At 39.0% G+C, this 26793-nt stretch overlaps 3 protein-coding genes and 1 long non-coding RNA gene across 5 annotated transcripts in view; 3 read left to right on the top strand and 1 right to left on the bottom strand.

Annotated features, from left to right (window-relative positions):
* The window catches only part of LOC119029950 (ras-specific guanine nucleotide-releasing factor RalGPS1-like), a 91530-nt gene extending 84050 nt beyond the window's left edge, over nt 1-7480 (top strand). Inside the window, exons 20-21 of one of the 2 annotated variants that reach the window (XR_005078139.1) lie at nt 1449-1726; nt 1924-7480. Coding sequence is in view for 1 of the 2 variants with exons in the window: in XM_037117198.1 (XP_036973093.1) it covers nt 1449-1478 (30 nt within the window). In the remaining variant the exon portion in view is untranslated. Of the gene's footprint in view, nt 1-1448 lie in introns of both variants that reach the window. The other variant, XM_037117198.1, reaches the window with a different exon arrangement.
* A 2116-nt stretch (nt 7481-9596) lies between these two features.
* fbxw2 (F-box and WD repeat domain containing 2) lies at nt 9597-19557 on the bottom strand. The gene is made up of 8 exons (XM_037117892.1): nt 18970-19557; nt 17233-17525; nt 15792-16014; nt 13681-13875; nt 13075-13208; nt 12783-12869; nt 12475-12644; nt 9597-11507 (listed from the first exon to the last, which is right to left on the bottom strand). The coding sequence occupies exons 2-8, from the start codon at nt 17497-17499 to the stop codon at nt 11219-11221; spliced, it is 1365 nt and encodes a 454-aa protein (XP_036973787.1). The 5' UTR covers nt 17500-17525; nt 18970-19557; the 3' UTR covers nt 9597-11218.
* On the top strand, nt 13884-14497 carry LOC119030372. Its single transcript, XR_005078246.1, has 2 exons — nt 13884-14275; nt 14368-14497. It is a non-coding gene; the product is annotated as an uncharacterized LOC119030372 (long non-coding RNA).
* Nucleotides 19558-25468: 5911 nt separating the features above from the next.
* The window catches only part of crb2a (crumbs cell polarity complex component 2a), a 29248-nt gene continuing 27923 nt past the window's right edge, over nt 25469-26793 (top strand). Inside the window, exon 1 of the mRNA XM_037118234.1 lies at nt 25469-25643. Within this exon, the coding sequence (XP_036974129.1) occupies nt 25577-25643 (67 nt within the window). The 5' untranslated portion in view covers nt 25469-25576. The remainder of the gene's footprint in view (nt 25644-26793) is intronic.

The following is a 26793-nucleotide window of genomic DNA, read 5'->3' as shown; positions in this document are numbered from 1 at the left end:
CGCCCATCTGTTTGGACCATGAGTTAGGTCTGATCTGATGAAACAACTCTTTTCCTGAAGAGCCACATTAAGACAAATGGAGGTCTGCAGTAATAATAATGATGATGATGATGATGATAATGATGATAATAATAATAAGAAGAAGAAGAAGGAAGAAATAATAATAATAATAATAATGCATATTATTTGAAGGCGACTTTCAAAGCATTCAAGGACACTGCACATAACAACAAGAGTACAACAAAGAGGGGACAGTTTAGTGCAAATGAAAAATAAGTAAGAGGATGCAATATATGGTAAGCAACGTTGTCACCATAAATATTGGAATCAGCAGCAGAAACAGAGACAAAAACAAGGTACAAAGTAACATATTCATCATTATACAACACAGGTACAAGATGCAGATGAAAATGTGGTCTGCATTTTTGAATCAGAAGTTGGACATCAGGTAAACACTGTCCATCAACTGTGACCGTGTGAGCACCAAGCATCAAGTCCACCTCTCCTCTCCCAGCTGTAGTCCTGCACTCTGTCCGTTCTAAAAATGGTCCGCCTGTTGAGTGTAACAGTTTGCTGATATGTGGTGCAGACAGGTCTCTGTGGGCACAACAGTCTCACGCTGTTTTGCCAGCCTGAGTCCCATTTTGTCCCATTTGCTTATCCTGTGACCAGACATTAGCCAGGAGCAGCCTACAAACCCAGGTGATTAGCACTGCTCTTACTCTCACTCGCCTCCTTCCTGGTGTGGTCCAGCCGGTCAAGTCCGTTGCTCTTTATCCAAAGCACCCGCTTTCGTCTCTCATGATGACAACAGACAAAAAACTGATGGTTAAAAAGAAGACAAATGGAGTTGTGCAGTGTATGGTCTGCAAAGTTCTTACCATGAGTACTTGAATCATCAGCAGAAACAGGGAGACAGAAAAGATAATGAATAGATGTTTCTCCATCTATTTATCTGTCAATGCTCTCATCACTCTCATTCCCAGCTGAAGGAGGCAGCTGTTTTCAGTGATAACCCAGTCTACACTGCCTGCACAGCAACAAACAAAAGACACAGTCGGCAACTAGCTGGTGAATGTAGTTTTGAATTCTCAGCCCTTAAAGTGGAGGACATGGTGGAGACCAAAAATAGCTAGTTAAGTCCAATAGAGAATTGGTGGTTAGAGCGCGTGCCATGAACACAGTGGACCCCGGTTCGAATCGGCCGGAGGATCTGTACTGCATGTCACTCCCCCATCTCTCTCCCCTTTCTGATCTATCCACTGTCAAAAAAGGTGTCTATGCCTCAAAAAAATATTCAAATAATGTTATATCTTTTTTCAACATATAATCTGTTGCACAGCCCCCAATTGGCCAAAATGGTTCTTTGTTGCCCCCTTTTGTCAGAGCTAGCTCCTGTTTTAATATATTATTATAATGTTGTAATTTTTGGTCTGTTCTCTCAACAGATACCAGCAAACCTCATGTCATTTGAATGAGAGCAAATTTTGCCCAGAAGGACATAATCGTGCCAAAACCATTTGTTTGGAAGTACAGACTCAATGAAGGAAGATGGTGGAATTTAAAGGAATTTACTGAAACAGGAGAGTCAAGAAGGATTTGTCACTGAAGAAGAAGCTCTATGATACCGGACGTGTGACAATATATGCCAACATACCAGCTGTCTTCTTCATCAAGACTAAGTATTATGTGAACTCTGGAAACATCCAGTCAGTGGAATACTTTGGTGAGCTTTTCCCTTGTTTCTTTTTCTAAGCTTCCTTGTTCACTGTCATCGTTATGCTGCTAAAACATGTGAGCAAGCACATAGGGTTGTTTTTTTTTTTTTGGCCCATGTTGGGTTTCTGCTTGAGTGAAAAGATGTGTCAGTACACAAATATGGACAACAGTGTTAGCTGACTGATGTTGGTTTTCAATTTGCAGACCAGTGTGATACGGTTTTAAACATGGAGAGTTGTTTAAACCCCCCCCTGTGTGAAACTACTATTGGAATGTTTTGTCTGCATTGTACCAAGGAGGAAGAGTAGGAAACAATCGTAAAACAAATCCCAGCATGTGAAGTTGGATCTATCATAAAGGGTCTGGAGTTGTGACCTCATTTGAAGGCCTTGTTAATACCATTTAAAATCAGCACTGCAGCCAAAAGGACAGAAAATGAGACTTCATCACTCTCAGAGCTGTGACATACAGCTGGATGGAGTTTGTTCCCAAATAAGAGCATCTGTAGTCTTACAAAAACCTGTGTTGACTTGATGGTCAAATGAAGAAGCAGCCATGGATCAGTTCACCTGTTCACCCATCGCTACCTCAGCTGGTAGTCCTCATGTAAAAGGTATTTGCTGATGTACATAACAAGGTTTACAAATAGCAACAATAATATTTTGTACGGAACAAATAAATACACCATGGAAACTATACTGAACAAGGTGATAATAACAATCAATAAATCAGAGGACAGCCAGCTGTTGTCTACACACCAGTATGCTGAAACAGCTGGTGGAGTGAATTTAAAGCAATTTACGATGAAGTACCGAGCTTTCAACAATCACGTCTTTGTAAATACTGTATTTATTTGTAAAAGAGTTTATTTTTTGACAGTTGGCCATCAAAGGGAAAACGGTACGATGGATAATCTATGATGGGCCACCTGATGCAGGACACTGCTCATCAGAGAGACTCTTTGGTGGAAGCCACCCTAAAACTTTTGATTGTTTGATTTCCAACTGAACAACCCTGGAATAAGGGAAGACCCCATTAGCACTGGGGCGGTTTCAATAATCATGCTTTAAAAGCAAAATGTTGTGTTGAATTTAAAGGCTAATTCTGCCTCAAAATGACCTGGGTTGTACTTTATTTCTCGTAGGTTTGGCCATCATTCCTATCCTAAAATTAACATTGTGAGATCTGGGAACAGGGCAAATTACGTTTTAATATCACGGGCTTGTTCAGTAGTGAGGGTAGGATGCTCATGCAGAGATATGTAGAAGGCATCAGGTGGTTCTGGCATCTGATAACTATGCCTCCTGGACTCGTCCCTGTTGAGGTTTTTGCTGCGTGTCCGACAAGCGTGAGACTGAGGCAGACACAGAAATCCCTGGAGGGATTATCCCATCTGGCCTGGGGGTTTCCCAGTAAGAACTGGAACATTGTAAGCAGCTCTCACCTATTGTTTATAATAAGCCAAAGGATTTTTTCCCTATAGACAGCTATACGAACTAATGCTGTATTGGTTAAGTATTTTGGAGCTTGTGGGTTTGAAGAGGGGAATTCTAACAGTTGCATTCCTGACAAAGTTCTGCCATTGCAGAATAGATTTGGTGCCATCTCATAGCCACCACTCAGATTTATTCTGTTTTAAACTTTATTTACAACACAATAATATTTACCATCACAACCCACTATCTTACAGTGCCCCAGAATGGCAGGAGAACCAGGCCTGGAGGTCGCCCCTTAGCCTTGTTTCCAATCTGGCTCGGTGGCCACTTGTGGTATTGCAGTGAACAATTACCCCAAAACATTTTCCCCATGGGCCGCCATTATAAAAGAGATGTCTATAAACCTGTTGACAGGATACCAAGAACTACTGACAAGGTTGCCAGTGACTCTTTCTTTGATGAATTTTTGATCCACTGAGATTTTATATTTGTAAAACTTCCATCAAGCTGAGAAAAGCGATTCAAAAATCTGTGTTGTCATCATGATGACTATGTAAAGTGTAAACTTTTTTGGTGATGGGCTATCTTCCCATCTAATATCTAGTTAATATATAAATCTTTGAGACCCTGTCATACAAATCGAAGATTTCCCAGCATGCAGTTTCTGTGATATCTCCAAAGGAGACTTGAATGACTGGGTCACCGTCATTACAGCCTTTAATGATTTATAGATAGATAGCCCTATATCAGGCACAGCGATAAAGAAATGATAATCCTCAAATGAAACAGAGCCAAAAATAAATGTCATATTTATTGTTTTGATAATAAGTACCAATTCAGAAACTTTAAATCTATGTATGTTTTTTGTACATTGTGATGTTCAAATCAAGCCTGATGTTGCCTTACACTTACTCCTAAAAGAGTGATCCCAGTCTCTTTCACACTGTGGGGCATACTGCTTAGTTATAAAACACTGGTATAGGATGTGTACTCTAGGTATTGGTAACAGAACTGAAGAGGTCAGATTGGTACATCCCTAGTCCAATCGCTTGATGTTGCCAGATCTCTTTATTGATTTAGCTAATTAGTGCTATCATAACTGATGGAAACAATGGCCAAAGCTATGAAAATAAAATTAAAGTTTCAATGAACTGGAATTATCTTTATCCTATAAATTTGAATGAAGTTTAACATTTACTAATAGATGTTTCCCTGTTGTATATCACAGTAACTGTCAGTCATTGAAATCAGTTATAGTAGTAGAAAAAAAATATAGAAAAACAGGAATGAAATGATCACGTTGTAAAGAATGAAATAAGTTTCATGCTCTTTGTTGTTTTTCAGAAGTCATTCATGTATCGTACATAGCTGAAATATTTTACAGACTAATAGTCTGAATTTTTCAACTAGTCCAATTTTTTCCCCAGTGTTCTCTTCTGTCATGAAAGTCATGAAGGGTCTCTTACATTCTAGAGGCCCATAAAGGTGATGATGCCTGCATCATCACCAGCATATCATTATACAAATGATGCTGCTGTGTTTCAGAAATCAGAATTTACTGGATATAGTGGATTCTTTTCATTTCAGTAGGAAAATCAATTAGCAAACTCTGACTTGAGCACACTGACTTTCCCATCACACTCAGCTGTACTCTGTGGTGTTAAGTGCTACATAGAAGGTTAGCATGCTAACACGCTCGACCGAGATGGTGTAACATGGTAAACATAGACCTGCTTAACATCAGCATGTTAGCATTGCATGCTGACATTAGTATCAAGCTGAAACCATTGCTTTGCCAAAGTGCAGCCTCACAGAGCTGCTAGCAAAATAAAACACATTTAATTATGAAGCTCAATAAACAAATTATTAGTTATTAAAGACCAATCATGTCTTTAGGATGACAAAATGTAACAAAACAGCTAAAGAAATTAGCCTTTTTTAGTGTTGGTCTTAAAGATTTGATCAGTATCAATAATTGATATTAACCAATGTAATGTAGACTTTCACAGACTTCATGTAATGGATTACATATCCCAAACAACTTTCAGGAGTCTGCCGATTGACAAAATTGACTTTCAAAATCAATGGAAACCAATGACTGCCAATAAAGATGATTTATGACAATAATTATTATTTTATCACTGGCAAATATTAGACATTGCTTATAGATATACCATAGAATATCCACTCCTACTACTCATCACCTGTGAATGACTGAGCCTATGTTTCTGTACAGTTTTTATTGTACTATTTGATTATAGTTGTTTAGCCGAACAAGGTGCTCGGCATTGACTGACATTGCACATCTTTATTTTCATAGTCACATTTTGCTTTCATGTCAATATGCTGTTGCAGTGTATTGAAATGTGTTATTTATTTCACATGAAGGTTTCAACTTCCCTCAAAAGGTAAGATGAAAGAAACAATGGAACGATGCTCATTTAATATCTTGACCAGAGTTGGATGTAAAATTCACTATTCAAGTCAGCTATGTGTGTCCAGTTTGAACAAAGGCCTATACAGTCAGACGGTATTCAAGGAGCTCTGTGAAAATTCTGTGTTGTGCTGCAAGCCGACGTTTTAAAAGTCCTTTTAATACCATGATACAGCTTTGGTGTTCTGGTTTAGTGGAAGTGGAGCACATGATGATCCCTTGGATTAAGGGTATGTTATTTTGAATATACTTTATCTATATGATCATTCAGCTAAGATAAATAGCTTATGGCCAGTGACCCACCATTTAAGTTTTAGAAAAGTGATTGTGGTGGTATCAGTCTGGAAACTTGGTTACCACAGAAGGGCTTTCATTCTCCATTTCAAAGATAGCTGCATGACGTTACTGTGTCCAGCGGCTGTGTGAACTTAGTATGTGTTTTATCACTTCTGATGTAGCTAGGCCAGCGTTTCCCCCTACTCCCAGCCCTCGGGCTCCAAGTATGGTAGGCTAAACAGCCAGCCCAGGTGGTCAGGACAATAACTACAGGGATGAAATGTTTTATCATCCGACTCTGGCAAAGAACACAAAAGCTTGTGACATACTTCCTTAGGGGTGAGTGTTACAGCTGTTGATGGCATGGCTGAATCTTGTCTCGACCAAATCTCAACAGTTGTCAAATTTCTACCATCTCATTTATTATTCATAACAAATAATGTCCTATTGCCCAACCTTAATTAGTCTTAACCTTATTACAACTTGTATGGTACATGGTGGCTCTCACTGCGTTGTACTGTCTATTGTTAATGCTATGACCATAACAGAAGAAGGTGACAAGGTCTGTCAGCTTCTCTTTGTAGCTTTCTGCCACCACTGTGGTGGATTGTTCAGTCTACAGCTGACATAACATCATGTCATGATATCTTTAATACTGCTCATGTGCTTAAAGGCATCTTTCTTGTTGACGTGTGATAACACTCTAAATGCAGTATATACTGTGGGTGAAAGCCATCATGTACACACACACACACACACACACACACACACACACACACACACACACACACACACACACACACACACACACACACAGTTAACGACAAGTAAATTGTGAGTCAGAGTCACAATCTGAAAATGTCAGTGTGTTCCTCTGAACACTTTGCCATCATTTAGCTTGAACTGTTCAGTATTGGACTCATTGGTTTTATGCCAAATATGTGCCACCACAGTTTTCATGTACTTACCTTTATACAGTTAGTTGTTAAATTAAATGTGACCAAGTAAAATATGTTTTTTTATAGCCAGTTTTGATGGAGCTTTGAATGACTGATGTGAACTTTATTTTTTGTTCCCCAAATAGTAAGGAGCACCCCACTACCAAGTCAGCATGGGAGTTTTATCCAAAATTAAGCCATGACCCAACTTTTCTCTCACAAGTGTTGGCTCACAAATCACACATGTGGGATCATTTCCCTCATTAATAGCAGTGTTTTCTCTACAACTGATTATCCAAATCTGCATTTGATGCAAATGCAGTGGATGTTAGCATTAATATGTACATGATTACATCAAGTCACTTTCCAGTCTATTATTGCTTTACCTTCATCTTGATTGTTTTGGTACTTGTATATGTCTGATCGAAACATGTTTCTGTTTTTATCCAATACTCAGAGCAAAAAAAAATATAATAATTGTGTTCTTTTGGACATTGCATGTATTTTTGTGTATACAATTTCTAGTGTTGTAACTGTGAAAAAGATAACCATTGGGTTGTGAATATCAGTCTGTAATTATTTTTGCTAAGTTATTTTTTACCATGGCATTGCTATATGTTGCTGTATTTTTCAGCTTTGGACACTGAATTGGGAATAAAATTTATGTACAGAAAGTTGTTGAACTTCTGCTGTGTATTTATGTTCTAAATATCAAGACTGTGTAGTTGTCAAAGCATGCTCCTCCTTTTGGCAAACTTAAGGCACTATACATCTGTATTATAGTAGTGGTCTGTGAACCAGTTCTAGGTGAGTTTGATGTTTTCATTTTCTACCTGAACTATGCTGATCTGTGAAAGGTGGGAATAAGACTTTTCCTATAGCATTATTAGGTGCTATGAATGCCATCATCACCCTGCCAGTAACGCCTCTCTGCAGACAGCTTCAAGTCGAGACGTCTCAATATTTTGTTTTCCAGCTTTTGTGTGACTCTAGAGGGAGCATATTGTACAATGTAACTGTTGTACAGTTATGTCAGTCCATTAGGACAGGTATATCATTTTCAGAGGGTAAACGTTACAATGACATTGTCCATGTGAGAGTGCTGTCCTCTGCCTCACCTCAGTCGGCTTCCTCTGATTTCTTCTCTATGTTGTGAATTAATTCTGCTGTTTAATCAGCGTCTTCATATGCTATACCTGTCGGGTAGATGGATTATCTTGACAAAGAAGTGCTCACTAACATGGATTTCATTACACTGGAGAAAAGAATATCATACAAATAAAGTTTTGTGTGCACACAAAAAGTCAGAGATCTTTTGCTTCAACTCATGATAAAGGGAGCAAAATCAAGTTCTATGCTTTTGATGAGTGTTATACTAACTCAGCAGTAATGTAATACAACATTCTACTCCGATACTTCAATCAGTCTCTCAATAAATGTCTATTTGTATAGTGCCAACTCACAACAAAAGTCATCTCATGACAGGACCATACTCCTTGATTAATATAATTGTAGTTCTTGAAGCAAAATCATCAATGTAGTAAAGGTGTTTTGTTTTCTAGCTGTGCTGGGTACCAGATAAATCTGCAAATTCATGTTTTACTAATTTGCATTTAGAATTGGTCCAGTTAGTCCAGGCTAGTTTTCTTTTCTGATTCTGGAGTAGTTCCCCTTGCATTGATATATATGACTGAATTTTAAGTACAGTTGAATCTTGAATCTTTTTCTTTATTTGTGTTACATCATGAGTTCATCAGATTTTCTTCTTTAGATATATTATTGTTGTGTTATTATATATTGTATTCCATATTCTGTTCTATCAAGCACTTTTTTTCCCCCTATGGATTTAAGAAAACTGAAGATACCCCCGCAAAACTGTTTGTATTGGCTGGTTCATCTTTTCTTCAGGTAAGGGTTGGGTAATATTTCATGGCTACAAAATACGCATGCCATTTGCCAAGTCTGATGTAAATGAACTGTCATTATTCAAAACAATGTGGATGAGTTAATACTGACATGTACTGTAAGAGCAGAAAAAAAAATGTGTTAACCGTGCAACTAATATGGATGCTGCCATATTTCTGTACTAAATAGAAGCCCTGGAGGAACAGATGGAGCTCAGCTCATCAAAGAAGTGTTGATGCATATATTTGCATAGTGAGACCAGAATATTCCAACTGTAGTTCCTTTAATGTTGTAGGGAAGTTACCTCTGATGACCACTTCAGACTTTGTTTTATTAAAAAAAAAAAGAGCCACCTTAGTGTAGGACAAAATCTGACTGGACAGCCATGCTATCTGCTCTGTAAGACTCCTCTGTAACATCTGTAAATTAGCACTAGTACAGATACCGCTAAAGCTAATGGGAACGTCAATAGTCCTGAGGTATGTGATCTACACTGCACTGAAGCTGCTGCTGGTGTGGCTGAAAACAAGCAGCTCATGTTGGTTCCCATTTTAAAATGGTGGCATTATCAAACACAGACTCAAGTAGGTGTGCATTTACTTTTCTTTATTTGAAAGACTGCAAGATTGAAGCTGATTGTAGACAGATGCAGGTGACCAAAGAGCTGTGACAATGCAATCGTGAAATAACATGGTGAAGAGATTGAAAGCAATGGCTATTAACTCTGAAGAGACACGTCAACAAAAAACTTGGATGTGCCATTTCATATCTCTGCTGGCCAATTTCAAGTTATCAATTCATATACAGATCATGGTGCTGTATTCTCACTTTTACGAACGCTGTTGGAAGGATATTATGTGGTGCAATATTCAAGACAGCAGTAGAAAATACAGTGTAATGGTGGTGTTTAATTAAATGTGACAATCCAAACTAAGAACAGTCTGTACATCTGCTGTGTACAACGATCCATTTGAGAAACAGGTTACGGTCTGTATGCCAGAAACTGATCTGCCATAACTGTGGTATGGTGCACATGGTGCAATCCATGTTGTGATCTGTGGCCTGCTTAATGCAAAGGAAGACATCAATGAAAGTTCTGGAAAAAGCACTCATTTATGGTTAAAGGTAAAGTTCAACCCAAAATCAGTAATGCGTATATTTGTCGAAAGTTTCAGTAAGAGGAAAAATATGCATTCTTGATTTTTGAGTGAACTGTCCCTTTAAAGTTTCAGTTTTGTAGAGGTTAAAAAAAAAGGAATAAGTTGAGACATGATGTTAAAACTAGTGCACAGAATGAGGCATTATTTTACAGAGTTTCCCAGGTTATGCCAGGAGAACAGCTCCTCAAAGTTTAAAACAGCCAACTGCCTGTCAAGTCTCTTCCTTAGCTGTGCAATGCATTGAGGCCTTTAGAAAAATAAACCTGATGTTTTACACAGTCAATGATTCATTAAAGCAGTTCACTGAGCAATTCATGTCAGGTAGATAACTATAAAATTACAGACATCTTAGACTGTTAGAGCACAGTAAATATGAAAAATTCAACATAAAAGTAAGACTTCCAATGCAGTCATCCTTACCGCAATGTGCCGAGTCACCAAGGAATTCTAGTCTGTAACATCGAATGAACTGAAAAGGCACATCACATTTCTCAAGCAGACATTTAAACCAGACATCCCTTAGAAAAGCATATTCAGTGAATTACATGAAACCTCACAAAGTTTTACATGGTACAGAACAATGTACCAAACCACTTGTCACCATACGAGTAGGTACATAGCTTCCTTGGGGATAGTCTGTAAAACCGCCAAGAATATCTCCCCTGATGTCAGAATGTCATGTCCAAGAGATGCTCTCCATTATTTACAGCAACTGCGTTTAAGGCAACCTTGCATTTCTTCAAGGAAACCAAAGTTTCTGCGAATCAGCACAGTGACCAGCTTGGCATTGGGCACATTCGAGCTACAGCACATTTCACATAGTCTTATCCTGGTAGAATAAAGCTCGGTGGCCGAGGTTGGCACCCAATTAAAAGACTATGGATTAATGGTTGGCTACAGATAAGACTGCACAATGCTAACCTGATCAAAACGCTAATCTGATGAAACATTTACACTTCCATGTTAAAGTTTACAACAAGAGATTTTGTACGTTGTGTTTATTTTCACTCGTCACTGACACATCTTGGCTTTCAAGTCTCTTTGCTTTCAGTCTTTGTCCAAGATCAAGACCAATGGGACGCTTACAGGGTTCTGCAGAGATCAGGTGCAAGTTCTGACCAATCGCTGAATCTAGCACATCAGTAATAGTTACCATCATCTTTACCTTCCATTTCCATCTGTGAATGTTTATGTCTAGAGGAGGACTGTATGCTGAGGAAGAAACAGATAAAAACAAAATGCTTTGGTCCATGCATGATCTATCTTGGCTGTTCAGGTTCATATATTCCAGAACACACATGACTGTGGCTCATGTCCTAGCAGTGTGCGGATTGAAGTCCTTGTTTCCTTCTATCCGTTCTCCTTCCACAGTACTAAGTGAATGCTATGGTCGGGCATGCTGGTGGCAAACACCAGTCCAGAGTCATTGCCCCCGTCCAGGCCATTAAGCCAGGAGGTCACACCGGCCAGGAAGCTGGATCCTCTTTTGGATTTTCTGTAGGCTGGTAGAGGCCAGCGGCCCGAGATCGCCTCTGTCCTCAGGTCCATCACATACAGGAAGTGGTTGTCAAAAAGGAGCGCAAACACCTCACCATAGCTGAGCAGGGACAGGTTGGCTGGGTCCTGTGTTTTTATCACCCTGGGAACATAAAAACATGCTGGTTTAGGAGACCGTATGATCACTATAAATAAGGGCTTCTATCTCAAAACACCATTCCAAACTGTGATAGCAAATGTCATGTTTCTGGTAGTTTTGCCTGATGCAATGCACAACAGTGGAACACTATTTTTGTTTTGAATATAGAATCATGCATCCAAAAAGCATTTGTATTAATCCCCCCAAACTGATTTCAGCCCACAGGACTCAAATGTTACAACTCGAGTGCTGAAGTATGCCATTGTTAGACTGCTGCATCTAGATTGGATCAGATCATTGGTTTTATACCAGACAACTGCTATTAACATTTTCAGATTCTTCTTTAGAAAGACAGTTCATATTTTTATTTTTTTTACGACAGCTTGACTTAATTCTGGTGGCTTGTTGTGGGGTAGGGTTAGACAATTTCAAATAATAGAAATTTCAATTTCAAATAAGAATCCAGAGTTCAAAAATAATTATCAGCCTCAACATTCAACAATAAGCAGATAGAAATTCAGTTTGTTACAAAGTTCAGTTTCTCAAATGTTTCCAAGTAAATCAATAAAGGATCTCTGATAAGGAAATAAACCCTACATCTCCGACATCGTCTAAGTTACCCTCAGTACCAGTCAGTTGACTGCATTAGTTGACAATAGTCAACTATCGACGATAACTATGTTGTTACATTATCTTTGAAAGCTGATAATGTGACTCTGTATAGCTCTCATTGTGTACTGTGTATTAAACTATTAAAGATGCTTTTTCATTACATTCCATCACTTGTTATTCAAAATTTGGACCTGGAGATTAATATATTTACTGCAAATGGATCAGTCTCCTTGATTACTGATACTTGGTATTGGCCCTGACAGAAACATATTAGTTAGATAGATAGCATATAACTGATGACGGTATGATGGCCCACTCCTTAAAATGTCTAGTATTTATGTTGTGTACACTATTTTACCTGAGAATCTCATAACTGGCAAAGTCCCACTGATAAACTCCGAGGTCAGAGCTGCAAACGATGTAGCGTCCATCAAACTGCAGGCGAGGCTGAAGGCTGATGCTGCGGTCCTCTGACACCGACAACGTCTTCAGACACTTACAGTTGATTTCTCTCCCTAAAGGCCAGACCTGCAGAGGGAACACAGGGTTTACTCTGTCTTAATGACTTAGTGGCTCACACCAAAACAATGATAACAGCTCCAAATGAGTTCATTTCTTTACTCTTCGAAGTAAAAAAACACAAGAAACTGGAGAAAAGAACATTACCTTAATTTCATACTTATCAGCACTTAAAAGGATATAGTCACCAGGACTATGCACCATAGATTCTACTTCACATTTCTGCAGTATCACCTGATGAGACAACAACAGGAGACATGTTTCACACATCAGGCATTTCATGGTTGACCTCTAATCATGTCAGTTCATACACACTGGTTTTCCCTTGTTTAATCAAAGCTGGGAACACATTAATGACATTTTAATGTTAATCAAAAATGTATAAACAACACAAAATCTCTCCCAATAATCAAACCATGACTAGGTAAAGTGAGCCGACCTTGGTGACCCACTCGGTGTGTCCAGTCAGGGTGTTGAGACAGGCACCAGCAGACAAAGCCCACACCTTCACAGAGAAGTCTGCAGAGCCGCTGACCAGCAGGTCCAGTTCATCATTGTAGTCTACACTGAAGACTGAGCAGACACAACATATTCCACACTTTGACTAAAAACAGTTGCAAAATCTGAATGTTTGGAAAAGGGGAAGAGGGCGGAAGTTTAGCCTAGAGGCAGCATTAAAACTACTGGAAATTACAAAAAACCAAACGCCCCTGAGATCCATCGTTACTGTGTAGCTGATGTGGATCTCTTGCTGTGATTGTGTATGATGTATTTAGGGCTGTCACAGTTAACAAGTTTAATGATGTGTTAACACAAACTCCTGTTAACACCTGATTAATGCACATACTTTTCAAGTTTCCAAATAATTCAGTTTAAATGATTGCATTTCTGTTTTTGTAATACAATGTGATTCCATATTCTGTATCTTGTTAAAATGCATTTGAAAATGACAGTGCTTTAATTGTGAAAAGCCCTAAGAAAATAGAAATGTGTTTTTCAGACGGGGTTCATGCAGAATAAATAACTGCCGAACACTTAAACCAACCTGCTCCTGTGTGGCCTCGGAACTGCTGGATTTTAGCCCCTGTGCTCCACTCCCAGCATGCAATAGTGTTGTCAAAGGATCCGGTTACCAGCTTCTGTTCATCAAACTTCACTGTGGCGCAGGTGTGTGTCTGAATGCCGTAAATACACTGCCCAGTGCGCACATCCCATAATTTGGCAGACAGGTCATCAGATCCTGAAAAACCAGAGACATCGTGTTAAGGCTGTAAACTCTGACACAACTCCATAACACCACGCCAGAGGGACAAAATGACTCTCCTTCTGATTGGCTCAATGTGCATCAGCTGTCGCTCGTTCACACTTTCAGCATTTGTGATGTCTACCCTTGGCGCAGTTTAGGCCTTTTCCTGGGTCAGGAGGTTTCGAATCTATCTTTTGAAAGACAAAGGCTGTCGACTCCTTCACCTGTTATTCTGTGTCCCACAACCAGATATTCATTTTAAGCAGCCCCAGAAAAATGACAACATTAAGTTTTCTCCAAATGCATATGGAGAGAAAAATCAAGGTTGGCTTTTTGGCGAGAGGTGGAGTCTGAACGACACAGGAGCCCTGAGATTGTTGTATATCTGATCGAGGTGCTGTATCGTTGCTTGAAGCTGTTTCCCCTCTCTGACTGCTGGGGGATTTGTCATGAAGCGCTGAGTTCATCTCTCTTTTTGTCCTGCAGGTTCACATGGATGGTGGTCCTGCTGCTGTGGTACTGCACGACTCATAACAATCGTCATTATTATTGTGTTTTAAAGCTTGTATTATTAGTATCAATACTATTATCAAAATAATTCATATTTCAAATATTATATCTGTTATTATTGTTGAGGCTTCTGTGCATCGCCATGCTCTGCGCTAACTAACATGAATTCAAAGTCTGACAGAAATCACTCTTTTGCTTGCATAAAAACTTTTACTTCAATTTGTGACAAATTGGAGCAAAAACAGTAGTGTTGTATTCCACAAGACATTTCTAAACAACTAAAAACAAGTCCCCAGCTACTTCAGCTGTTTAGGTTGATGCTGCAACACTGTTTTGCTGTGAAGCTCCAGAAAAGTTTTGTGGACTATGAAACTTCACCTGACTTTCCATCAGCATGGAGGGAGGAGATGATGACTGACTTGTCTTTTCTGGGTGAACTTATCTTTAAAGGGAGGCCACCAAGCTGTAGCAGGCCATTTTCATGGTGGCACAACAACCATGCCCAGCGACCCTCAGCCTGACAGTCTGGTATTTCCTGATTTGTGTATTATTTTGGTATCAAGTTTGTGCACAGATGAGAGGAAAGGAACAAACAGGATGAAGAGGTATAAAAGGACTTGGTGATATTTTGGTAGAAAATGTGGTTTGCGCTTGAAACAGACATCTCATGAACATATCTGTTTCCAGACTATTGTCACATTGCTGGCTCAAACAAACCAAATACTTGCAGGTAATTTGCAGGAAATAACAGAATGTTGCTTAAAATATTAAGAAGCTATATTAATTACACACTCCCCAGCCAGTTTAAATCAGCATCATGAAATAATGTATCATGTACATCAGAAACATCAGTCTGCATGATAGCATCCCTGCCTAAATGTCTGCAATCAGACAGGTCCATTAAAATATATTATTTCATACTCCAGCAAATACACCAAAACTAACACAAAAGTCAAGAAGCTGTCCATCATGCACAGTTTGTAAACTCACACAGGTCCTGAGAAGAGGTCTAATAAGGCAGCTTAAGAGAAGGCACCTGTCCAGATGAACATGACATGGCTATTTTTCAAAATGTGCCACACTGAGGAAGTGACTGACACCAAATGCTTTCAACTTCCATATCATAATATGCAAGGCTAAACAAAGCAGCATGATTAACATGATGTGAAAACAAGGGCTCTCTGTCCTGCCATTCATGCAATGAAAATGACTACGTGTACGTGAACCCTAACCACAGGGGGGTGCAGTAACCCAAAAACTGGTCCAGTGTGACACAGTGCACTACAACAGCCCTAGGCATCAGACATTGATCGTGTTGAGGTTTTTCCTGAAGCTGTGACAGAGAAGTCTGCATAAAATTGTACCCAAGCCGATTCCACAGTGAAAATAAACCAATGTACCTGTGCAGAGGAGGCCATCCTTGTAGTAGAGGGCATACACTCTAGCACTGTGGCCGATGAGGGAAGATGTTTCGAAGGCCTCCTGATCCTTCAACTGCATCATACGCAGTTTAGCCTTCAGGTAGACGCCCTTCCAGTGTGTTGCATCCTGAATGGACTCATCAATCCTCCAGCCCAGCTCCCGACACACACCCTGCCACACCTCTGTGCATGAGCTGATCACCTACAAGAAGAAGAAGAGCATTGTTGGAATGTTTGAAGACCTATGCTGGTAAGATGACAAATACTTTAGTACTAGAAAGGTTGAGACTATATATATATATATATATATATATATACACATATATATATATATATATATATATATATATATATATATATATATATATATATATATATATATATATATATATATATATATATATATATAGGGTAACTTAATCATATATACATATATGTCTATCAGACAAAATACACAGTCTTTATGACAATTTGCAGCAATTGGCATAAAAACAACCTTTAGCAGTTGAACTTGAGCTTCACCTGCATTTATTTGACAATACCATTAATTTTTGTTGAGAGGTACAAGCCTGTTTTTCTACAGAGACTTTTGTTAATTTGCCAAAATAAGCCACAATGTTCCAATGTGGTCTGAGCAGGAGCAATGGTACACAAGACCATTTACTAAATAAAACAAAATTGCCAATAATTCTCTGTAAATCAGTAACTGTGTGGTCAAACAACAAATGTACATGATGACACTTCCACACAGAGATTTGGTGCCAGATTTCAACACTCAATTTTGGTCAATATAATAAAAGTGAAGTGAAGTGACTCAGGATAAGTAGCCCTTCACAGCATGGACATAAATTCTACTAGCACCAACGCAACCTGTAGGAGTTAAAACTTTGACATTTGTACAACAGCATCATTGACAACTGAAATCATGTCACCAAGCTTGTATATAACATTGTACCAAGCTATATCTTGTTGTTGTCTAATTATTAAGAAGACAAAACATTAATAAGTAATAGTGTTGATGGAGGTTCTGAGTCATCCGGGTCATGGTAATCCTCTCATAGGCAACTGGACTTTTCAGTTTCTAGAATTTCAAGAATCTGAAACAAAACTCAACAAAACTATCAAACTGTGGTTTGACTGATTTGTGCAGCGTCTGAATACACTCAATGCACTGACAGGTAATCAACCTGCGCAGCCTTCACCAGAAACCTCACTTCAGCTAATACCTGACAGGGAAGGATGTCTAGTTTTACCATAAACATTTTCCTTCATTTCTCTATCCTCACTTTTTTCCTTGCACCCCAGATCTTACATGGGGGCAAGACGATGTGGGGGTAAGACATGAGAGAACTAAGTGAGGAGGCATAAATGACAAATAAGAAGCACCCAGTGAGCACAGCATCAAATCTAAGGAATTTACCTTATTCCATTGTTTGCAGACCAAGCAGCACGTGAGCAAGGTCTGAGGATCCAGCCAGCGCAGCAGGTAGAAGGCCAGCTCCAGAGGAAGGAGGCGCAGGAAGTCACGCTTGAGCAGCGTCTCCAGTCCATTAGACAGATGACGGAGCTGGACAGCACCACTTAAAGATATAAGGTGGTCCAGAGACTGGTTGCGCTGCTGGTCGTTTAGAGTAAGGAAAGTGACGGAGACTGACTCCAGCCACCCCTGAAAGGCCGCCTTCTCCATGGGCACATGAGAGCGACCTGCAACACCTACAAGAACAAAGCAGGGTCTGACTATACACGAGATGACAGGAGTGACTCAAGCAACTACAGAGGAGGAATGTGATCAACAACAATTTGGGGATAAGATAAGCAATACAAATATCATGTTTTTCAAGACCAAGTCAAAATTCAATCTGCTCAATGAATTCCTTGTTGACAGAACAAAAAACAAAAAAACAAAACAGCATCAGAGGCTGAAATTGGAATGTATAGTAAAAAGTTTCTGTTGTCTTTAAATGTGAGAATATGTTGCTTTATATAATTTCATTACATAATCATATGTATATTGTATGAAGCCCGACTGCCTGGATTGTTTTGTGCCACTACCCATCTGTGATAAGCAAAATCGGCCAATAATATCTATCAACCAATATATTGGTCCGACTCTAATAATATAGACACAAAACATTACAAAATATGGAACAACTTCATTGAATACATCTCTTGCAACTGTAGATTACAAAGCAGAATGACAGCAAAATAATACAAAAATGATTACACATAAAAATCCTTTGTGGATTTATCAGCCACAGACAATGTATAAATGATCATTTTGAAACTTTTTCATTATTTACACAATCTACCATGTCAAAACTGTCAAACAACTGCCTGTTAATGATTTAAAATGTCAAGATTTGCTGTTGATCTCCATGTCCCCTTTTTTGGAGCTTTCCAATGTGATACTGGTTGGGATCGTTATTCGGCTGGTCACTTCCAACAAGCATTCATGACTTTTGAAGGATGCAATGTTATGACTTATCAACTGTATCACACTGATTAATTTGAAGTAGTTACATAAGCAAGACATAGGACCACAGAGACCATTTAAAAGCCTTGGACTGCAGCAGATAGAATGACTTGTCAACATTAATAGCTGTGCTAATATGTTGTCAGTCATGTGTTTCTACTAAATCCACAGTCCATGACAGTCTGCTCTCAATATGTCTCAATACAGTCTTTAAGAAATATAGGTAACATTGTATAGATAACATTAAACATTTTATCAACGAGCAATATAACCTACATGACATGTAGAATAAACTACTGCTATACATTTGCTACTTAACCCTGTCAATGAGACCAGACTGTTGAAAGGAAACTAGAAACAGCTGAAGGTTTTCACGTCTGGCTTCAGACAGCCCACCTAGCTATGCCTTGGCTAAATAAACAGTACTGGCCTGTTAGGTAATACATGCACACATTTGATACATTCATGTTGTTGGTATTGCGAATAATCATTTTTCACATGCAACTGTATTCAGTCTAAGTAGGCTACCTTGCTAGTTAGCAACTTTTGTAGCAAACGTTAGCTAAGTAATACAACAAATGAATAGCAAGTTAGCAACGCCTGGTAACATCCACACAATTAACGAACAGGATATGCTAGTAAGTAAAATTGCATTTACAATATAAACCCAAAATGTCCACCAACCTGAGAGTTGCAGGGAGTTTCTTTATCGCCACTTTCCTGGCTTAGTTAGTTCACATAGCGAAGTTAGCTGTCGTAAGCTAACCTGACAGCAAGCAAGTTGAAGGGATTGTCCAAGTAACCTAGCTTCGTAGCTAACGTTAGCTAACGACCATGATAAGAGTGCCTGATTCACTTAATTGTAAATTTGATCATGTTTCTTATGAAGTAGTCTTCTATTCATTCCCTATCATGGAGTTTCTAGGTTGTAGGATAGAAGGATGGCAGCTTCTGACAGCATGAAAACCTAAAGATAATGGAAACGCTTTTCATGCACCGGTGACACTTCAGCCTCGGTACTGTCTTACAGGAGGCGCCGTTACAGTCTTTGCCGACTCTTCCGCGAAAACAAAGACATGAAGTAGACACGTTCACAAAAGTAAATTAAGTATCATCACTATATTTCTTACATATGTACCCGCTTCACTGATATTTTTTGTTAATACACAGTTACCTTGGTATTTTATTCTTCATTTAACCTAATTTGCCTGTAAGACAATGCTGAGGACGAAACTATAAGCTTTTCAGGAACACCAGCTTCCGGTGTCGCGCAGAATGTGGAACGTTGTGGTGTGAAATATGTGGCCGACCGGGTGTTTCTCATGACCGGCCTTCTCGATGGTTCCGCTGTGTGTGCAGCCCTGCGGCAGCACACACTTGATTTGGGTTCTTTTTGCAGCGAAGTGGAACCAAAATATCACGTGTCACCAAAAATGCGAGAACGACTTATCTCATATTTCAATTAGTCGCGCATATTAAATGACGTGAGATAAGAAACCGTGTACAGGAGCTTGTGGTGAAGAATAATTACCGCCCCTGGGCAAACCAATTACGAATATTAGCGACTATTTCCTCGCACTTCCAAGTGTTGATGCCGCGGTGTCTTCCTCCTCTGTGTGTTATAAAGCCTGGAAAGTGCCATGCCATTACAATAATTACAGACTTTTGCAACATTAAATTATACAAAATGTGATATACTCAAATATTTAATCACCAATGAACTGATGAATCAAATAACTGTTAATTTATGATAAAATGATGCTATATTTACCAATTAAAAATATAACTTCTTTAGTCAGTGTCTGAATGATACATTAAAAATTTAATTTGAATGGCTATATTTATTATAAAATATAGAATTTTACTTTTTGTTTTCTTATTTAGGACTGTGACTGATTGTAAAAACTACAATTTATTTGTTTCTTGCATTAATGGTTGCAGTTTCCAATTTTGTTATCACTTTAATCTAAAGGTGGCTCTCAAAAACAAACACATCGTTCCAATTCCATACCTCTAATTTGGAGATATATATCAGTATCAGATCCTGGAAAGTTGAAGTTTGAGGTTATCTTTTTGATGAAGACGGCCACGGAAAGGGCTCCAACAGAGAGGTTTGGGGATCTCAGCAGTGTGTGATCACTGGAAAATAAGATTTATGAAAAACACTGGCAGCAAATATGTTTACTTTCTGTATACAGCCTCTGCTAGAACTAATCAGGTAAGAAATAAATCGAGTATTATATGTATGTAAAATGTAGTTCATCATCAAAGTTTATTCAAAATAATTCATTCATTATATGAACATGACACATTTCAGAAAGTCATCCTCTGACATGTAGGTCTCTGTTTTTAATTTAGACATTGAATTTCTCTGTTTCTTTTTTCTGTATTGAAAATAAAAAGTGCTATATGTCTCACCCTATTTCAGTCTGGATGGTATAAAAGTGAGCACCTTTGGCTCTCTCTCTGTAAATTCTAATAAATAATAATTGAACTATTAAATGTACAAAGACAAACAATTTTGATGCCGTAATTAAAAAATCAAATAAAAAAAATGTAGGATTGTTTTGTGATTAGTCATTAATGTCACAAGTGATTTTGAAAAAGCACATTTGCATGACCTTCTTTCAATGACAGGACCATTTTTGTGCATTTGCAGAATGGAACGGACAGCTGTTACAGATGGTGTAATGATGGTTACTTTTCCATTATGTTGCAAAGCCATGTTTGTGCAGATGCCCAGAAAGAGCAAACCAAACCCTGGCTGAAGAGAGGGCCGTTTAGGTCTGTAGTGGCCACAGTAGGGGAGGGTGAGATGAGCAGTATTTAGATGGTCACATTCTGCATCCTCACAACGACATGGTGCTAAATCCTACACACTGGACCTTGAACAGAATGTAATATTCAATAACATTTTCCTCATTGTTACCTATGCCTTCCACATTAGACTGACTAAAACTAAAAAGTTCATCATATGGTACTTCATTTCCACTGCATTACACCTGAAATGTGGGCAGTTTAATATTCATCCTGAAGCTTTAATAAAGGTGTAGCTCAGGTCAGGTTAGGCATCCCTTAAGCCAAATCTTTTGTTTCCTGAGAATTCACATATCTGGGCATGTATCCAAATCTAATTGCTAATACTGGAATTCTAATTCAGTGGGTAACAGCTCTTTCACCCTTCTTCGGCAATTTAAACAATTTTCACACCTCAATAGGCATTAGCTTGAGACAAAAGTCATTCCAATAAGGTGTACTCATTAAAAGTTGATTAACAGATTGTTTGTTCACTCAGAAGTCAACATGAGGCCTTCCATTGTGGTTAGATTAACCTGATTCTGGCTCCCAGACAAGAATGCAGTGCTGGGCCACTATAAACCCCCTCTACACCTGAGTGGCTTGTTTCTGTTCTTGGCTGTTCGGGAAATGTCACATTTCTGATAAACTACCCACAGATCACCGTATCTGAATACATTTGAGGTGAGAAACACAGCAACTGGTTAGTCATCTTGTCTCTAACCCACAGTGTATAAGAAGGCTCAGGAGTTTAAAGGCTGGAAGTCACATCAGCTTGAGACTGATCTGGGCTAAAGAGCTACTGACCTCGAGGATCTAAGTGTCAGTGTCTCTCAGATGACACAATGGATGACTAATAGATGGCGTCCAAAACACTTATCATTTTTTGCTGCTCACTCCTTGTATGGTTTACCCCTTCATCCTTATCTCCTGCTGATTAGGAAGGAACCTCCCAAGGACAGAACAACAGATCTGCCATGGTAGCCTAATCCCTGTGCGGGCCTTAGTGTGCATCATTCGTCATTTTTGAACATCAACTTTACATGTAAAAAGAAACACATCGTAAAATGCAGTGTGGTTGCTGGTGTGACAGTATAGTTTATCGCTTGGCTGGGTGTTGTTCAGTGATAAAGCCTTGGGGTAAAAACATCTGTCAGCCATTGTGTCATGTACAAGTGAATGGATTAGATACCAACTTGTCTTCATGGTATGGGTCATATGGCATTATGAGACAGATCAATCTGTCTTGACATCTCAAGATTCATCCGCACACGCAGATAAATCACACAAATGAGTCAACATGATTACTATGTAAGTCAGTAAGTTTTGGGCCTTTATGTTAGCATTTTGGACTCTGTGCTATGTGCAGAGTTATATATCAGGACAGGTAATGGTTTTGCTGGAGATGTTCATGTTCCATAGAGGATGATTACATAAAGGAAAGCAGCACACATACAAGTCTACACTCAGGCTGGTAGAAGGAGAGGAGATTCACCAGAGGAAAAAGCAGCAGCGCAGTCACCGATATAAAATGTTTGGCACGTTTTGGCAAATGAATACGCTCTAATTTGTGAGTGTCATACATGCCATCTTGACATTTCAACATGTCACATTACATATGAACTTATGAACTGACAGCCATGTCTGCAGGTGGAGGGGATGGTGGTGGAGTTGCAGCTGTGTTTATGGCAACAAAACCATTCTAAACTAAATCACAAGGTTTTCCTAAGCCTAACAAAGTGCTTTTGTGCTTAAACCTAACCAGACTGAAAACATAACATTCACAAGATGAATCTGTACATTGAACCTAAAAACCATAAAGTTGCAAAATAAAGAAATTGAAAGTTTCAGCATATATGTGTTTTGCAGAATATATTGCAAACATTTATCAACAGTTGATGATTATAACTGTTGCTTTGTCCATGTCAGGTATACCTGACATGGACAAAGCAACAGAGGATTAATTCCTATTGCTCTGGCTGCAGGTTTTCATTCCAACCGAGTAAGAACACACCTGATCCAACAAATCAACTATGTAAAGACAATTTAGTTGGTTGAATAAGTTGAGTCAGGTGTGCTCTTTCTTGGTCGGAATGAAAACCTGCAGCCACAGCGGCCCTTTACTGGATCAGTTTGAGACCACTGGTTTAAAGGGTAGGTGACCTTTTGAATGCGTGCTGTATGTCATTAAATGGGTTGAAGTATACACTGCAGCCTCTGGGTGCCACTGTCAGGCCTTTAGATGCCTTTCACACAACCCCAGACCTGCATCAACAGACACAGTGGGGTCATTTAATCTGTGTGAAACCACAATGCAACACACTGGGGTAGCCAGTCAAATATATTCATGCACACATTGCCAACAATCCAAACATTGCTATGGTGAACACCATAATTCTATTGCTTATCTGGTGAGGGGTTGTTTACCCCTTACCTCACTGAAACAGAGGATTAAGTTACTGATACTTTCCATAGTTGATTACCTGTCCAACAGTAATAGAGTAAACTTTGGTGCAGTGGTTTGTATCTGATAAGCCTTCAAAATTATTTTTCAGGCTAATTGCTTGATATAATTTCTAAGTCTTGACATTATTCACATTAGTGCACCCATATGCACAATGCACATTATCCCAACCATGTGCCAGTTACTGAAGGTGCCACAAAGTTCGTGGGTGCAAATCTGTCCAGTAGGCCGTTGGGTGTCAGGCACAGCTGGTGTTTGGGGCGGGGCGGGGGATGGGGGGAGTAGAGGGGGGTAACACGCCTCTAACAGGCAAAGTGATGGATGTCTGACCACTAAGCTGCATGTTACAAAGGAGTCACTAAAGCGGCTGAAGACACTAATAAGCCGCTGACAAAAACCTGGCCTGGACTCACTGGACTGCACAAGTCAACACAGCGCCTGATTGGTTCTCACAAGGACACCCACTACATTAAGGCCTCCTCAAAACAAGGCCACCGTGCATCCAGTGAATAGATGTCAGTGGTTGAAGTTGGTGTAGCTTACAGCATACACACTTTACTGCTGAGTTTAGTATTGAGTTTAAGTTTGGACCTGTAAGTCAGCCAGTAGTTTGTATTTATTTCTGTATTATATGAAAATAACTCAAAGAACTGAAACTGGGTTTAAACTAGGTAATGATTTTGAAGTAAAGGTGGAGGAAGTATTTTTTGAGATACTTTTTTCTTTTTTATCAAAATGCAATTAAACTAAAATTATATAAGCTAGATTAGATTTAGTTGCTCTAAATGTATTGTAACAATAATTTACATTTTAACATGAAGTGTAACTGATGACTGGCTTTAACTAAAAAGAGCATTTCACATATGATGCTCATGATGATGAAAATCTTTCAAAGACTGTAAGAATCTGTATTGTTAGCAAAGTCTGATAATCAGCTTTATTTGTACAAATACTGAAAAAAGGGGATTTAAACAATTAAGTCCTTACATCACTAATGAAATGTAATGCCTTGTATACTTTAAACTAGGGGTGTTGCACCATACAGCTATAATGGTAATTGTGATATTCAATAATGAAATATTGTGTTACTATATGTTTATAATACACATAATATTCTTATCTGAATATCATATTTCTAGAAATTCTAAAAACTATGTCAATAATCCAGCACCTCTTAAATCATTTTCTGTTCCTTTCTGTTTTCTGTTGTCCAAGTGGGAAAAGGTAATGCTCCTCAGCGCTCGTTGCCACCTGCCATAAGATGGAAAAAAGGCAACGGCATAATGACGAAACAGAACCAGTTTGTAAAAGAACCACAAGACCATAAGAAGATGATTCGTTACCCAAAGAGCAAAACACAGATGAGCAGTTTTGTTAGATTTGGAGAAACTGAACTGCATGTTGTGTCATTTTACCACAGTTATTCTAAAATCTTTCTCGAAACAATAAAAACAAACTTCATTCCTTATGTCGGATTGAATAATGGAAGATCATTATGAAAGGACTGCATGATCAGCTGAAAAAAAAACAAAACTGTTTTGTGATTGTGTACCCGAAGAAACTGAGCGTGGGGCCATTCAAAGGGTCACAATGTCAGTTACAGCTAAACTCAACCAAGAGTCATCTGACTGTCCAGTCTAATCAAACTATTAACAAAGTAAACGTTATAAAACTATAATTCTCTTTCTAACTTGTTTTTCACCAGCTGTTCCATAGTATGTTTATTATCACTGTTCAGTAGGGCTTCAGAGAATTAGCATCAGCATTAGCAGGTGTTAATCCAGCTCATGTTTTTGTGTCGTCTCTCTGCTCTCATGGCTGATTACACTCTGTGAGTCCAGAGCAGGGAGGGCTGCACTCATTAGTAGCCAAGCATGGGCAGTTTGTCGCATGCCAGCCTTTAAACACAGTGAGGAGCTTCTCCACCACACAGCAGCATGTAACTGCTTCAGGACTTGTCGCTGCTTTTTTTTCTTCTTCTTCTGCATATTACCTTGTGGTCTTCTACAGACACAGGTCAGTCGTTTGACCATGGAGTCTGGAAACATTCACCTGAATCTAAAGACTGTGCTGCTGACGATGATGATGTTCAAGTGGGGTGAGTAACAGTAGACAGTTTAGACAGTTAAAGGACAGTCTGAGGTATTCCTATTGCACGATCATGGCTGTGTAATTGTATCTTAATGCTACTGTACCAACAGGCATGTGTAACTCCCTGAGATTCAGCGTGGTAACGTTTCTGTTGTTTGCAGCCAGTTCTTAAGCCTTCTTGTGTGTGAAAGCAACAGTTTGGCATGAGTTGTTATTATGATGTAAATAACCCAACAGAACTATTTCACCTGCACTCTGTGCTTATTGACCAAAAACCTATAAATGCTCATATTTTATCATTTATTCAAAAGTCCAGAGGAGCTCATGAAGATTCTCACTTTCCTTTATCTAACAGTTAATAGGAGGAGGTCTCAGGAATGTCATCAGTGCTCTCAGAGATGCTGCTCGGTGCACAAGTGGTTTTTAGGAGGTGCTTACTGGACTAGTTTGTGCTCCCAATAGGAGGAAATAGACAGAGACAAGTTGTGGTTACTTTGTCAGTAACGATGAGGGGATTGGCTAGTGTTTCTCCAACCTTGAGAAACCATGGGGGTTTGGAGGATAATTACATTTTGATTCAATTGGATTCTAAAACATGGTACTGTACTGGTAGAATTTATTGCTGTATTGAACATTTATTCAGTTTTTTTTTACTATCTGTTTATATTAGATTTGACACACGACTGGTGCAGAATCAGAAGCAGTGCTCCTCAGTCATGCACTCTCAAACAGAGCAAACTGGGATAAGATCAGTCGAGAGAAGCTCATTCATATGTGTCTGTGTGTGAATGGCGGTTCAGACAGAGGTCACGTCCCGTCCAGAAGGTTTACATTTTGTCTTGTAAAGTTGTTTTTACATCAGACACAACATTTGTTGATTCTCGGCTAGGAACTGTCTCAGCTCCCTCTTTCTCCGAACATTGCATCAGTTAGCAACATATAGCCACAATTTGTATTGTACAACCCCATTTTTTTGTACACTCATTTCAATGTTTATACCTGCAACACATTCCAAAATATTGGCAAAGGGGCAAATGACCGGGAAAGTATCATGACTGGGTATGAAAGAGGCATATGCAATGGATGGAGCGAGGGTCAGCACTGGTGGAAAAAAAAAGACTCTGTAGGCAAGTAGTCTCACTGTTAAGAAACAACTT

Source organism: Acanthopagrus latus, chromosome 12 (genome assembly GCF_904848185.1).
Source record: "Acanthopagrus latus isolate v.2019 chromosome 12, fAcaLat1.1, whole genome shotgun sequence".
Lineage (NCBI taxonomy): Eukaryota > Metazoa > Chordata > Actinopteri > Spariformes > Sparidae > Acanthopagrus > Acanthopagrus latus.
Note: the sequence above shows the minus strand (reverse complement) of the source record. Positions and strands in the feature narration are given on the sequence as shown.